Source organism: Penicillium waksmanii (genome assembly GCF_028829765.1).
Source record: "Penicillium waksmanii strain IBT 27052 chromosome Unknown utg000001l:1.0-4852451.0:1.0-4856178.0, whole genome shotgun sequence".
Taxonomy (NCBI): Eukaryota; Fungi; Ascomycota; class Eurotiomycetes; order Eurotiales; family Aspergillaceae; genus Penicillium; species Penicillium waksmanii.
In genome coordinates, this window is record NW_026643248.1 from 1,303,496 (window position 1) to 1,317,539 (window position 14,044).

General features: G+C 47.8%; 4 protein-coding genes across 4 annotated transcripts; 2 read left to right on the forward strand and 2 right to left on the reverse strand.

Moving 5' to 3' along the window:
- Nucleotides 1-3,356: 3,356 nt before the first annotated feature.
- Nucleotides 3,357-5,180, forward strand: N7481_000471 (uncharacterized protein; the record flags this gene model as incomplete). The annotated part of the gene is made up of 4 exons (XM_057259690.1): nucleotides 3,357-3,542; nucleotides 3,596-3,671; nucleotides 3,726-4,036; nucleotides 4,089-5,180. 4 exons carry the CDS (start codon nucleotides 3,357-3,359, stop codon nucleotides 5,178-5,180), a joined length of 1,665 nt encoding a protein of 554 aa, XP_057127522.1.
- Nucleotides 5,181-6,816: 1,636 nt separating this feature from the next.
- Nucleotides 6,817-10,138, reverse strand: N7481_000472 (Ran GTPase-binding protein LOS1; the record flags this gene model as incomplete). The annotated part of the gene is made up of 3 exons (XM_057259691.1): nucleotides 6,817-6,843; nucleotides 6,939-9,986; nucleotides 10,127-10,138. 3 exons carry the CDS (start codon nucleotides 10,136-10,138, stop codon nucleotides 6,817-6,819), a joined length of 3,087 nt encoding a protein of 1,028 aa, XP_057127523.1.
- Nucleotides 10,139-10,739: 601 nt separating this feature from the next.
- N7481_000473 (cation diffusion facilitator family transporter) lies at nucleotides 10,740-12,262 on the reverse strand (the record flags this gene model as incomplete). The annotated part of the gene is made up of 2 exons (XM_057259692.1): nucleotides 10,740-11,401; nucleotides 11,491-12,262. 2 exons carry the CDS (start codon nucleotides 12,260-12,262, stop codon nucleotides 10,740-10,742), a joined length of 1,434 nt encoding a protein of 477 aa, XP_057127524.1.
- A 539-nt stretch (nucleotides 12,263-12,801) lies between these two features.
- N7481_000474 (putative SIR2 family histone deacetylase) lies at nucleotides 12,802-13,947 on the forward strand (the record flags this gene model as incomplete). The annotated part of the gene is made up of 1 exon (XM_057259693.1): nucleotides 12,802-13,947. One exon carries the CDS (start codon nucleotides 12,802-12,804, stop codon nucleotides 13,945-13,947), a length of 1,146 nt encoding a protein of 381 aa, XP_057127525.1.
- Between the last annotated feature and the right edge of the window lie 97 nt (nucleotides 13,948-14,044).

Here is a 14,044-nt window from a genome sequence, read left to right on the forward strand (position 1 = left end):
TATGTTATATTCAGGGGTCAGTAGTTTTACTCTGGGCCGGTCCTCGAGAGCATGGAGATGTTGCCGACAATCTTCATTCGCGCCAGTAATTAATTTATATGGGGTCATTAAATAACGACTGGGGTTACTATTCTGCTGGGTACAAAAGCCTAGTTTGCGCCATTTTGTTTTCAATTCATCGGAGAGGAGGCAAAAAATAAAACTAAATCGTTTCAAAGCAAATACTTTAACACATCCCTTGAATTATATTCCAAAGCGATATAGCAGTACCAACGCCCGGAAGCTGATGGGTGGAAAAAAAAGAGTAGTGCAGTGCTTCAGAGGCTATTTGGTATGACTTTTGGCCCGTTTCAGATATGAGCGGCAGAAAAATCGTACAAAAAGATATATCAAGGGAAGGCAATAGAGGGTTGTCAACCAAGCTGCAAGTGCCTCTCCGTTGTTCTTCACACATGGAGCTCTGTGGATTTGAAAATGTTGTCGAATATTTTGAAGGTGAATACTAGGCATTGTCGGTACAGGGTTCGCGATGCCTTTGTGCCCAGTCAATGTTGATGGTATCTGTCCGCTGTAATCTCCAGGATGATAGACTAACGTATCGTACTCAATGAAAAGATAGCTGCAGCTAATGATACATCCAACAAAAAACTGTGTGATTTGCAATGTCGTCAAGCTTGCTTTAATATAGTCAGAGATTGGGAGACCAAGGGAAGTCCAAGCAAAGTATGAGTACTATAACGTAAGAATTAGCGCTCGACATTCAAAGGTAAAACGACAAGCAAAGGACACATACCATCAGAGTATGAATGGCAGAATTAAGAAAAATGCCGACAACAGCAGGAGGTGACATGTATCGGACTGTAGCCCACATGCAAAACATGATGCCTGTGTGATGATATGTTTGCAAAATTGAGCTTTTCTTCCCCTTCGCCAGGATAATCAAGGTGTCAGCCACCTCGTAAAATTTTGATAGATAGAATAGCCAGCTGAAGTAGGCATATCCCTCATTCCAGAGGCGGCTTGGTTCGGGCAAAACAGAAGCTTGATTTTCTGTCAGCGAGCGTTCTTGAAAATAGAAATTGAGGAAACATGTGAAAAGCAGGCGCTTTTACCGTGAGGCCCGTCTTGGCTAGTGATCCGACAAAGAGAGTCGGCTATTTGAGCCAAAAGGTTTTGCTCTGTCGCCCAAGGCCAACATATACTCAACGAACAACATAATCCGTAGAAGGTCCATGCGGAAAACAAGGCAAGGAATACATTATGGAATAGCACAATGCCTTTAAAGGTCGAAGACTTCGCGAAGCTCCAAGGCCTGCTCTGTCGACTCTCATTCAAACGATTGAGGAAAATGACGGATACCAGGTACACAGCCGCGATTGTGGCTGGAACCTTGACGTCTAGAAGGTCGTGAAAGATTGAAGTGGGTATTGCGAATGGCTGGATCCATGTTGAGTCGGTCCGCGCTCTTGGTGGAACCGTATCTGGGGCATTATCAAAGAACCAGCTAAAGAGCTCTTGAGGGGGCAATCGAGCATGGATAGAGAGATTTTGGAAAGCCATTTTCAGATATAGAGAGATTGAAATCAGTTTGAGAAAAGATTTCCTTTTGCTCGAAAAGACCGCCGTGACTTATATTTTGCGGGACACAACAGCATGATTTCTGGGTCATTCCATACGCATCCCAGCTTTACGAACATGTATTTTAATTGGAACTCAGATATAAATCGCTATGCATGTGGGATAAGATTTTACTAGCTTGGGTTATCTCCACTTTAGTACGACATATGTGCAAACTGGAAACCGCAAGTGCGCAAGTGCGATCTGCAATGTCTTGGCAACTCGATATTTCAACGTAAGGGGAGGAGATGCGAATCCAACAGTAATAAGAACAAGATGGTAGTTAGTTTCCTCCTCGTGCCTGATCGTGATTCAGATCAGCATTCCTCAAGGGCTCTCAAAATCGCCTGTTCTCTAAACATTGAGGCATCTTGATCTTTCTAATCCTTCACTGGGCCTACTACACGCTCCTTTTAGACGGAGCCCTTGACTCACCCACGGGAAAAACTCGACAATGACAAAAATGATGGCTTCCTTGAGGTCACAGCGGTCAGTGATGCGGTCGAAGACCACCTGCTCTCTTAAAACATGATGCTTTGATGTTACTGGCGCTCGCATGGCCGAGTTTGATGGCTGCGCTGGATGGACATCCGTTTCCTTACCGGTATCTTCTACCTGCAAACGAAGAAAATATAAATAATGGATCATCAAAAAACAGGTTAAGTCCGAAGTGTCGAATGCCTCTGTAGTTGGTGCTTGTGGCGATGGCCTTCTTCCTGATTGGAGCAGAAGTTGCCTTCGTTCAACGGTTCCCGTCCAGAATGTTTCGATTGCTGGGTCACCCAGCTCATGTAACATGGTCTAGAATAAATATAATTTTTGTCTATGGATGAATAGTTTTGGGTTGGATTTGATACTGGCAAAGCCACCAAAATAGATGTCCCATCCAACACTACCACCAAGCCTAGGTTGGCCATAGTGAGTAGGATCAAGGCCTCTTGTTTCAAATGGAGGGCCTGTTTTCACTCCCGACATCTTTTCATTTGATGACTCCATTTTTGTTGAACACTCTCGTGCCGGTCGCGTGTGGGTGAAGTCTTCATATTGCTTTCTGCATTGAGTTGAAAAGGAATTCCCTGACATAGAACAATCGGTGAGAGCTATGTCATATGCAGAGTATCTTATCAAGCCTCAAGTGTCGATCCAGATCGTTGGACGGGATGTGAGGTGCGGCTTTTGTCTTCGCATTGGCAGCAATTAATTTACCATTCGTCTCAGACAACCATGTTATGCACGTTCTCGAGTCACGCAAGAAAAATCTCTGCACCTTCAAGTATTTAGTCTGAATACGTATAAAGGGTAACATTTCAATATTCATCACAACATGTCATGTGTAGCCACAAAGTGTCGATTGAAAGACTAATTTTCGCTTGCGTTGTGAAATGGGACCCCGAAGGAATATTTGGGAGGAATTGTTGGGAGTGAGTGAAGGTTAGATGGGGATGTCTATGCATGCAGGATATAATTTCACTAGCTTGGTTTATCTTCACCTTAATGCGAAAATCTAACAAACCGAAAGTGCATCTACTACGTCATATGGCAACTCGCTATTTCTAAGTAAGGGGCCAGGAGAGGTGACACGAACGAGAACACCAAAAACAATAATGATAGTGTGTTTCCCACTCGAGACTAAGAAAATCAAAACCTCTCCAAAGAACCTGAATATCAGTTGGATTCAGGCAATTCAGGCGTTTTGATTTTCTTAGACCTTCACTACTGGTCCACTATACTTATTTCAAATGAATTCTCCAGGAACAAACTACGAGGATAACAGTATCGGTGGCATCGCAGCAAGCACAGATGTCAGGGGCAAGGCCGCAGACTCATATACTCTGTTAAAACAGGATGCATTGATGTTATTGGCTCTCGCATGCCTAAGCTTGATGGCTGCTTTAGATGGAACTTCCATTTCCGTGGCCTTACCAGTATGCCCTATCAACGAAGTAAATTGTGAATCGATATCTCACTCTCAAACTAGGTTATATCTGAAGAGTTGAATGCCTCCACAATTGAAGCTTTCTGGATTGGAACTTCCTTCCTGGTTTGCTCTGCAGGTAGGTTGAAGAAAGGAGGGAATAGTGATTCGAGCACAACTGAAATTGAAATAGTGTTCCAACCAGTGTTTTCTTCGTTTTCTGATTTGTTCGGCCGCAAACCATTTGTTCTCCTCGCGATAACTTTGTTTTTTATTGGAGCAGTCGTGGCTTGTATTGCTAATGATACTCTGCACATGTTCATTGGCCGATCACTTCAAGGTGTTGGGGGAGGTGGAATAATCACATTGACATCAATCGTCATCGCGGACATTGTTCCTCTCCGACATCGAGGAAAATATTTGGGAATGCTCGGTGCAATTTGGAGCTTGGGAACGGTAATAGGACCGGTTGTCGGGGGTTGTTTTACGCAAAAGGCTTCATGGGTTCGTAATCTCAGTTCTCTCTATCAAGTTGGATCTAACAATTTGTCATCAGCGCTGGGTATTTTACATCAATTTACCATTTATCGGGATTGGGTTGATATTGGTCGCATGGTCGTCGAGCTTTCGGACCGGCAAGATATCCGTCTCTAGCCATTGGAGAAAGATAGACTTCATTGGGATTTTTCTATTCACCGCCAGCACAGCATCTTTTTTAATCCCATTATCCTGGGGAGGTATATTATATCCATGGGATTCATGGCATACATTGACCCCTTTGATTACTGGTACAATTGGTTTATGCACATTTGGAGCATTCGAGTGCCGTATTGCTATACATCCAATCATTCCACCAGCGATCTTCAGCAACCGAACTGCGTTGATCTTATTCACGGAATGTATAGCTCTTGGGTTGATGATCTGGTGTTGCCTTTACTTCCTCCCGCTCTATTACGCTGCCGTGAAAGGGTTGGGTCCCATCATGACTGGAGTTGCTCTGTTCCCCGAAACCTTCACAGTCGCTCCAGCTGCAGTTGTTATTGGGCTTCTCATTAACTATACAGGCCAGTACTACTACATTATATGTATTGGATGGTTTCTTTCTACCATTGGAATGGGTCTTTTGTGTTTGCTCAATACGAATACTAAAACGATTGTGTGGATATTCTTGAACCTGGTACCCGGACTTGGCCTGGGAATGATCCTTCCTGCAGTCGCACTGGCCATCCAGGCCTCAGCGAAACCAGAGAACCTTGCAATTTCGGTGGCCATGTCAACTTTCTTTCGAGGTTTTGGACAGTCAATCGCGGTGGCGATAGGTGGTGTGATCTTCCAAAACCGGATGAAAAGCAACCTCCTCAAATATCCCGCCTTAGAGACTTTGGCAGAGGAGTACAGTAGTGATGCGGCTACTGTCGTACAGACTATCCAGCGAATGGAGGATGGGCAAGTGAGAATTGATCTTCAGCAAGCATATGCCGACAGTCTCAAAATCGTGTGGGCTTTTTGTTGTGGTCTCTCCGGGTTAATATTATCAATGAGCATTTTCACCAAGTCTTACGATTTGAATCGAGTATTGGTTACCAAACGAGACTCCAGGGAAGAGAATGCGTCAAAAGAAGGGAACCGAGCTGCTGAAAATTGCTAGCTGCACACATAAATATGATGTTTTGATGATATCTTCCGCTTTTGATATTGTTCCTTTAATATAACTAATGTTGCTTACTGGGGGCAAGCCAGTCTTGGTGTAGATATATTCGTAGAGATGAACGAGCATAAATTCCCTTCCGCAATTAAACACATTTTTTTCGAACAGGTAGGCGGCAAGAACAGAAAACAAGGCAATGCTCAAGGAAATGTTGCTGGCTGTACTGACAAACAAAGATCCGGACGACGATGATCGTATTAGAGATAAAACAAACCTGTCAGATATCTGGCCCTTTGATCTGCCGGTGGAGTAATTAGTTCTGTCTTTCGGGGCTTAAAAGACTTCTGTCATGGCGGGGAGCTAGAGTTAATCAGACGGCGAAATTTAAAGTATAGCCACCACCAGCAGGTAGCCAGAGGCTGCTAGCTATGCATAGGCAGAATCTCTAAACCAGCTCTGAAAACGTTAGTCTGAGACAACTTGAAATTATCCTAGCGAATAACTTTTACTTTATTTTAGAGATACAGGGACTCGGATCCTACAGATACTAGGCTTTTTAACATAGTCCAGTGCTCTTGATGAACCACGTGGGTATAATTGGTCATAATATTAGTATCAGTGCATCGTACTGGTACCTTGAGGTTCTGTATCCAGCTGGTTAGTATTCTATCAAGCTGCATTGCATTGTAATTGCAAAGTCCCATAGAAAAAGAAATAGATATTTGTCAAGAAATCGGTTCAATTCATTCATAATCTACCTTAACCTAACCTCACCTTACCCAATCCAATCTAATCCTCATTCATGACCCCAAAAAGATCCAGCATGACATCACATCACATCCCCAAAAATGGAAAAGAGACAGACAGACACATGTGTGCATAGTACGTTCAAGTTTTCTTTCTTTCTTGATAGTAAGTGAATCGCTAAAAATCTCCGATATGTGAAAAGGGGGTTAATGTCAAGCTTGAACGGCCACGAGATGCGATGCAAATGGCACCAGCAATGTGTGTGGGTGGGGAGTGCTAGAGGGAATGTTAAAATTTGAAATCGAATCGCTATGTACTAAAGGAGAATAATTTCGGCACGCTTTTGGATTGAGGAAGACCAGTTCTGAAGTTCGTTTTCGCATCCGCATTCGCTCCGAATTTGTGTTTGTGTCTGAATTTGTATTTGTATACCGATCAAAGTTTCATATTTTTGGTGCGAATTTCTTTTCATTTTTTGATGGAGTAAGGTAATGGTAGTAAGTAATGTAGTAGTGCGGTTCAGGTTGCTCTTTTGATGTAGGACGGAGGGGGACTCGGAAAGTCCGAAACATGTCAGGCTCAGATGAATATAAATGTCATGAAATTCGACTTGCGCAGTCATGACACGCGGGGGAAAAACAAAACAATCATGTCACAGGCTAGGCCTGGTCGGTTCGGATCGGATCGACACGAGGGTAGACGTCACCTCGTTTAATTTTTTTTCTTCTCATCAAACAAAATATGACATTGGGGAATCTAAAAACCAGAAGGAGAAAAGGTCGTCGTTGAAGAAAGGAAATGGGATGGGTGTTGGGTTGGGGGTGGAAGGTCTGAAGAAATGAGATGGGAATGGCTAAGATGAGACGAGATGAGATGCGATGAGACCGGGCTATGCGCTGAGACGTTGGATGAAAGACTGTTGTAAATGTTAGCGCTTCGAACAGTAAAAATTGTCGAAAAAGCAACTTGTGAGCAAAATGCTCGGGCTCGGGCTCATGCTCGTGTACATACCGGGAAGAACTGCCTGAATCCCTTAACGTCTAACTGGCTCAAAGCCGTCAAGAACTCTTCAATAAGATCACCACCCATACCCATACCAGGCAACTCATTGTTCCGCAGATAATCGGTATATTCCCCGCCCGTCTTGGAGTAAATGGTTCGCTGCAAACTACCCGCCTCAGCGAGGACCTGCTTAGCCTGAGCATCTTTCGAATTGAAAGATGGATTCGCGGGAAGCGCCCAGCACAAAGGCGAGAATCGGGAGATCATGTAATTTCCAAAGCCGGGAAGAGCAGTCTGAGTCGACGAGCCGTTGCCGTTGGCAGCGGTGATATCGGGTCCACCCCATGAGAGACCCATCTTGCAGAGCACAGAGAATGCCATTTTGGCAGTGGTGTAGTCATCGATGTCCTTGGCGAAATGTTCGAGGGTGGTGATGACGGTTTCGAAGAGGGTTTGGTTTCTCTCGCTGATGATGACAGCGCCTAGATCGTTGTTCAGAACCGCGAGCAGGAAATTGAGATACTCCCGCTTCAGTTCTGCAAGTTGGATCTCATCGTCGGTACCCGTTGTGGGATCCGCAATTCCCGAGAAAACGCGCTGCAAGAATGGAGTGAGGAGAGTATCCAGAATGCTATAGATTTCACCCTTGAATCCGAAAATCACCTGGTCCAGCAGACGCAGGAACAGGGCCATTTCATCGCGTGATGAGGTCGCAGTCATGAGACCATCAATCCACCGGGGCAACTGGGGCAGAATGCGCGCGCCTTGGACGCCAATGAAACGTGAAAATGCGAAGCGAGCGGCAGTCCGGACGTTAAATGAGGCCTTGAGAGATTCCAGAGCGACCAATGTTGCTTCGGCTACTTGGGAGAAAGCCTCTGAGACCTCGGGGGCGGGCATTTGGGTGGGTGTGTGAGAACCGGGGGTCCAGTCGGAGAAGCCACGGGCGAGAGTACCCAGGGCCATGATGTCGTGATGGATCTGGAGAAGTGCGCGCTCGTCATTGTTCTTGGCGATCGCAATGGTTTGCTCCATGTCGGTGAAAATTGGCTGAAGCACGGCCTGCGCATAGAGGACCTGCTTGTCTGCAGGGACGCCTTGGGTTGAGCAGATGACACCAACTGCCTCGAAAAGGTATAGTTGGCTGTTGAATACCGCGTCGGCGGAGCTTTCGTGGTCTTCGGATGACATCTCATCGCCCTCGTCGTTCTCCGAGGGAATTTCCGCTTTGATGACCAACAGCTTGAGCAAAGCCTCGACAACTGTCTGTGCCACGTTGCCGATAAAAGTCCGTAGCTGCTTCACAAGTCGGTGGAAAAGGTACCAAGAACGCGTCTTCACCTTACGGTTGGGATGGTGCACGAGTTTAAGGAAGGCTTCGAGGACAACAGGGATGAGATGCTGATGATGCTGGAGAACAGAACTGTAGCGAACGCAGATTTCCATGTACTGGAGCTGGGTGGCAGGGTGTGTAAAGAATTGGATATCACACTCAACCATGCGAAGCACCATGTCGATTAGCTTGAGCGCAGCTGGCCCAGTGGGCGCATTCTTCTGATAGATACCACCGCCCTTGACGGCCAGATCACCGAATGCGAACATCTCGTGGAGGGCAAGTTCCAGATCACGCCAATCGATCTGGCCTTGAGTAGCACGCAGGCTGGCAAATGTGTTTTCCACAGACTGCGCAATGACGGTGATATATAGCTCCTCGTGCGCCGTTGCGATAATATGCTGCAGCACACCCAACCTCTTGCGCAGCTCTTGGAATTCCGCTTCGTCTGTTTGGTCATCTTCGCTGCCCCAGTCCGAGGTCTCGTCGTAGCGGGTCTTTGCAATGATGGCTGTCAAAAAGCCACGGAGGAGCTCGGCATTTCTAGCCTCGTAAGATGGGTTGGACTTGTTAAGCTTGCGGATGTAGGTGAGCATATCGTTAACGCAGGGAATGACAGTCGAGCAAACTTCGTCATATTCATCTGAGAAGTAGCGAAGCATGTGGGGCACAAATTCCTGCAGAAGGTTGTCTGCCTTTTCCTTGACGGGACCGGCATCGGACTCTAATACTCGAACAATGTCCAAAACAGTAATGTTGACGAGCTTCGCCACGGTTTCCGCAAGGTCGGTATCGTACTCGGAGGTGGATCTGTTCTGGTGCAGTGGTGGGCTGTTGGAGAGCTCGGTCACGATGAGGTTGAGTTTCAAATAGTCGATCATCTCAATTTTATCACTCGGCTTCATTTTCTTGCCGATAATCTCTGTGAAAACGTCAACGGCGGCATCACGCACTCGGCGTTCGCCATCGCGCAATTCCTGCTTCTTGGCTCGCCCGAGAAGCTGGAACAGCAGATCTAACATGGTCTGATTCACAACAAGGCTGATGTCGATCCAGCTCACCCAGCTTCCGACGGCCTTGAGGCACATCTCAACGATCACGTCTTCGCCATCCTGCCACACGGACAGAATCTCTTGCCAGGAGCTGGCAATTTTCTGCATATCCCGCTCTCGAATCAGATCCTTCAAACTATTCGCCTTATCCTGTTCTCCTCGAGAGCGCGAGACGAGCACATCGCCAATCTCCTCGTGGATCGAGTTCACCACACGGAGGTAAAAAATAATTCCGAGCGGGTTATCGCGAGCCGAGCTGGCAGAGGACTTGTAGGTGAGGCTGAGAAGATCGTCGAAGCAGGATTCCCAGCCATTGGCGTAGAGTGCTGAAAAGAGGAAAGTGATGGTCTGCGCAATTTTGTTCTGGATGTAGGGTGCGTCCGGGGCGGCGGTGCCTTCAGGCCCGTACACCTGTCTCAAGTATGATAGGAGTCCATCCTTGACGACGACCAGTGAGGCCAAGTCGATGATGCCAGCTTGAGCGGCGCTGTTGACAACTTCTAAGCTCGTATGTCGTACGATCTCGGGCTGTGGGGGATTTTTGATGAAGAGGCTGAGGCAGACCTGCCACCCGGAGGGATCGGAGCGGAGTTGGTTGAGATAGTCGAAAGCTTGCGCCTTCAGGGCTTGGTCGGAGAGGGGGTTCCAGGCGATCTCAATGGCATTTGCTACCTAATGGTGGAAGTGTCAATGCGCTGTAGTGGTCGAGGGGTGTCCTTCGGAGGGTCGGAGAGAGGGGCAGCGGGGGAGGGGTTGAGGGATGTTTTTTTTCTTTTTCTGATCAAAGAGTTGAAAAGGAGAAGAATACGTACCTGTTCTTCCATCTTCGACCAGCCGGACTCCCTCAGAGCGTGGAAGGGGAGGAGGTTGCAGGGAAGGGGGGGATGTGTGTTGGGTTCAAAATTGTTTTCGGTGGAAGATAACCATCGTATCGTAATCGCTTTCCGTGCCTGGGGGGGCTCCGCTGTGTCCACTTACACTTGCACTGGGGGAAAAATAAGAATAAGGGACAACTTATGAAGGTGGGGTGAAGAGAGTAAAGTGAAGGAAAATTCCCTATTTTTGCCAATTTCACAATTAGGTTGGGTGCGTCCCAATAAGGCAAGCTGGTGCGTGATTCGGGTTGAAGCCTGACTCACAAGTCACGATCTGACATCACCGAGTCACTTGAACTACGAACTACTAGTACTTTTGCTCTTGAATAGCTGAGTGAAGATCATTCCAAGACAAAGACAAAAGGATTCCTTCTTATTGTATGTCTCTATGTTCAAGCAACGTTCTATACACAGTACAGAAACCACTTGCTCAAATCGCCGTGGGCCATGGACCATGGGGGGTATCATAGCAGCACCAAACTGCCGGATCAATGGCAACCCGAAAATAAATACTCCTATTCTTCTGTGCATCTCCTTCACATCTTCACATCTACCGCCTTTTTCGGGATGCATCGTCATGACTATGGGAACCCGAGGCACTGCCGTTGGTCGTGCCATGACCATGATCATGGCCATCATGGTGATCATGGTCTTGTTCTTGAGACTCAGGACTGGCCTCCATATCCTTAGTAATAAACTCCTCTTGAAAAGTAAGTTCATCATTTTCAACCGGAATAAAGCGGAACTTGACACGCTTAACACCGCGAACTTTCTCCCCGATCGTCTTGCGAACAGCTTCCTCCACAGTCCGTGATTGATCAAGGGCCCAAGCTCCCGGCACGGCGACCTCAACATCCATCAAATAATTTTGTCCAGACTTCATACCTTGCACATCACGGATCTGCACCTCTTCTCCAACGGCAAGTTCTCCCAGGGCTTTGAGAGCCGCCTTGTGGACGTTCTCTTTCACATCCTCGTCCACGGTGGTATCTGCCAGCTCCAGGAGGGAAGTCACAGTGTTTCCCCAACCGGCCTTGATCACCATGAGAGAGATCAAAACCCCGCCAACCGGATCCAGCCAGGTGGCGTCTTGGAAGACATAACTTCCACCAATTGTAAACAACGCAACAATGCTTGTTAGGGAGTCGATGCGGTGGTGGATCGCATTGGAGGCGAGGACGGAGGACTTGCGCTCTTTAGCAACTTTCATGGCTGTTTCAGAGACGGTTATGGTTAATTATCTGCAAATGAAGCACTGGTGGGCGGTGCCGTGTCCTATGGCAGGAATACTAATTACTTACTAGCATGATAAAGCCACTCCTTAATAACAATCGACCCAGCTGCCAACCAAGCCGCGTGAATACTTGGGCCGAGGCCATGGCTGTGTGAGTGACCATGACCATGACCCAGTATGCCCGAGTGAGCCACCGTTTCAGCCAGGTCTGGGTAGATTTGAGCGAGCAGGACCTGTCCTGCATTCAAGCCCATAAAGACACCTCCGCAAAGGAGGAGACCGCTAACTCCCAACGCACCAATACTCTCGATCTTTCCATAGCCATTGGGAAATTGTTCGCTAGGCGGTTTAATGGACCATGCGACCGTAGCCAGGGTCAAAAAGTCAGAGACGAGGTCGGTGAGCGCGTGGTAGGCGTCGGCGATGAGAGCTTGGGAATGGAACATGTAGCCGCCAATGAATTTCCCAATGGCCATGGCGAGGTTGGCGACGAGTCCAATGCGAGTAATGCGCACACCGGCGTCATGTTTGTTTGTGGATGTCAAGTAGACATTGTCATGATGGTGGTGGTGGCCGTGACCGTGGCCGTGGCTGTGACCACCATGGCCCCTGGATTGTGTCATAGAGAGTGGAGTTATAGGATGAAGGGAATGAGGTTGAGGTCGGACATAGGAGAAAAGGGAAGGATGGGACTGGCGAGGATTGGACTGGGACTTTATTAAAGAAACGGAGGTGAGGACGCGACGAGCAGATCCACGAGGACTGGAGACGGAGATGAGGGGAGAGTGGATGTGGATGGAGGGACGAAGCCTGCACCGCAGGGGCTGCGTCAGCGGCATCACGGCCCTGGTTGGAGGTCGAGGCACGCGAGCACGGGCGAAAAGGCTGAAGGGACAGGGTGTTCACTTTGAACCATGCTTCAAGGGGAAAGAAGAAGAGGGGAAATCCCAAAATCCCAAAATCCCAATTCAAGAAGAGGATGTCCGATCATGTAATCCGGCAGTCGGAGATCCAGATGCGATGTCGTCCGATGTGGGTGGGTATACTCTAGACCTATACAACTCGGTGTATAGCCCATAGACACAGCATTAATCCAATGAGTAACCTCAAATAACAAATTCAAATATGCAAATGCAAATCAACAAGTAACTACTCCTGTTCCTACTCCTACCACTCCCACTCAGCTTACGCCGATTAGTACACTCCCGCCAAGACCCGAACGCAAACGTCAACGTCAGCGCTTTCTGTTAGTTCCAGAGTTCGTGAACCCTACAGTACCCTACAATTGCTTATTATTTACTGGACAACCCTGGATCTCCGCTCTAATCCACCCTCTTTACCCTTGCCAAGACCCTCACAATAAGATGATGCGTCTCCAATGACGACGCCCGCCATTCGTATCCCCTTCACGGGTCCTCTACCTCCGGCAATTATAGTCCCACCCTCCGCCAGTTCCGTTTCAGGTGCTATCGACGCCGTCTGTGCCTTCTTTGCTGCCTCACCATCCCTCAACCTCCGTGGCGTCAATGTCGGAGCTCATTCCCAGACCGTTCTACTGACCGGAGCCGGCATCTCGGTCGCATCTGGACTCTCCGACTACCGCGGCGATCAAGGAACCTATCGTCGGAATAAATCCTATCGACCAATCTATTTCCATGAATTCGTGTCACATCATGAGTCGCGCAAACGATACTGGGCCCGTAGCTTTATCGGATGGCCCGGTCTCGTGAAAGCACGACCCAACTCAACCCATGAAGCTATCAGAGACCTAGGCAAAAAGGGGTTTATCAGTTCAGTCGTGACGCAGAATGTCGATTCCTTCCATTCCTTAGCCCATCCAGAGTTATCTACCTTGGAACTACATGGATATCTACGATCCGTCGTTTGTACCAGCTGTCACAACCAATTCCCACGACAAGAATTCCAAACATCGCTGGAAAGGTTGAACCCGGCATGGGCTGAGTTTCTCGCTCGCATGGTTGAACAGGGTGCGCTTGATACGGACAATCAGGAAGAACAACGACGGAAGGGATTGAAATTGAACCCGGACGGAGATGTTGATCTTGCAGAAGCGCCATATTCAACCTTTCGCTACCCATCCTGCCCGACCTGTTTGGAAAAACCTCCCAGGTTGAGAGATGGGACTCGGGCCCGAGTAGAAGTGGAGAGGGACGGTGCTTGGATGGATAGCTCCAATGCCGGGATTCTCAAACCAGCCGTGATCATGTTTGGTGAGAATATTGACCCAGCGGTTAAAACAGCGGCTGAAGAGGCGATCGATGATGCAGGGCGCTTACTGGTGCTCGGCAGTAGTCTAGCTACATTCTCGGCGTGGCGGTTGGTGGAACGAGCGCATAAACGGGGGATGCCCATTGGTATTATCAATGTTGGCGGCGTGAGGAATGAAGCGGTTCTCTTTGGTCAGGGTTCTGAGTTGGACCCAACGTCCCATGTGCGCTGCAGCCAACCCGCTCAGTCCATCTTGCCGGCCGTGGCATCCCTGTTAGGGATGAACCGGAGATAGAGTAGAAAATAAACAGAACAGAATATGAGTATGAGTATGAATATAATGAATCAAAATAACAATAACAATAGCAGACGATAGTATCATGTAGAGTAGT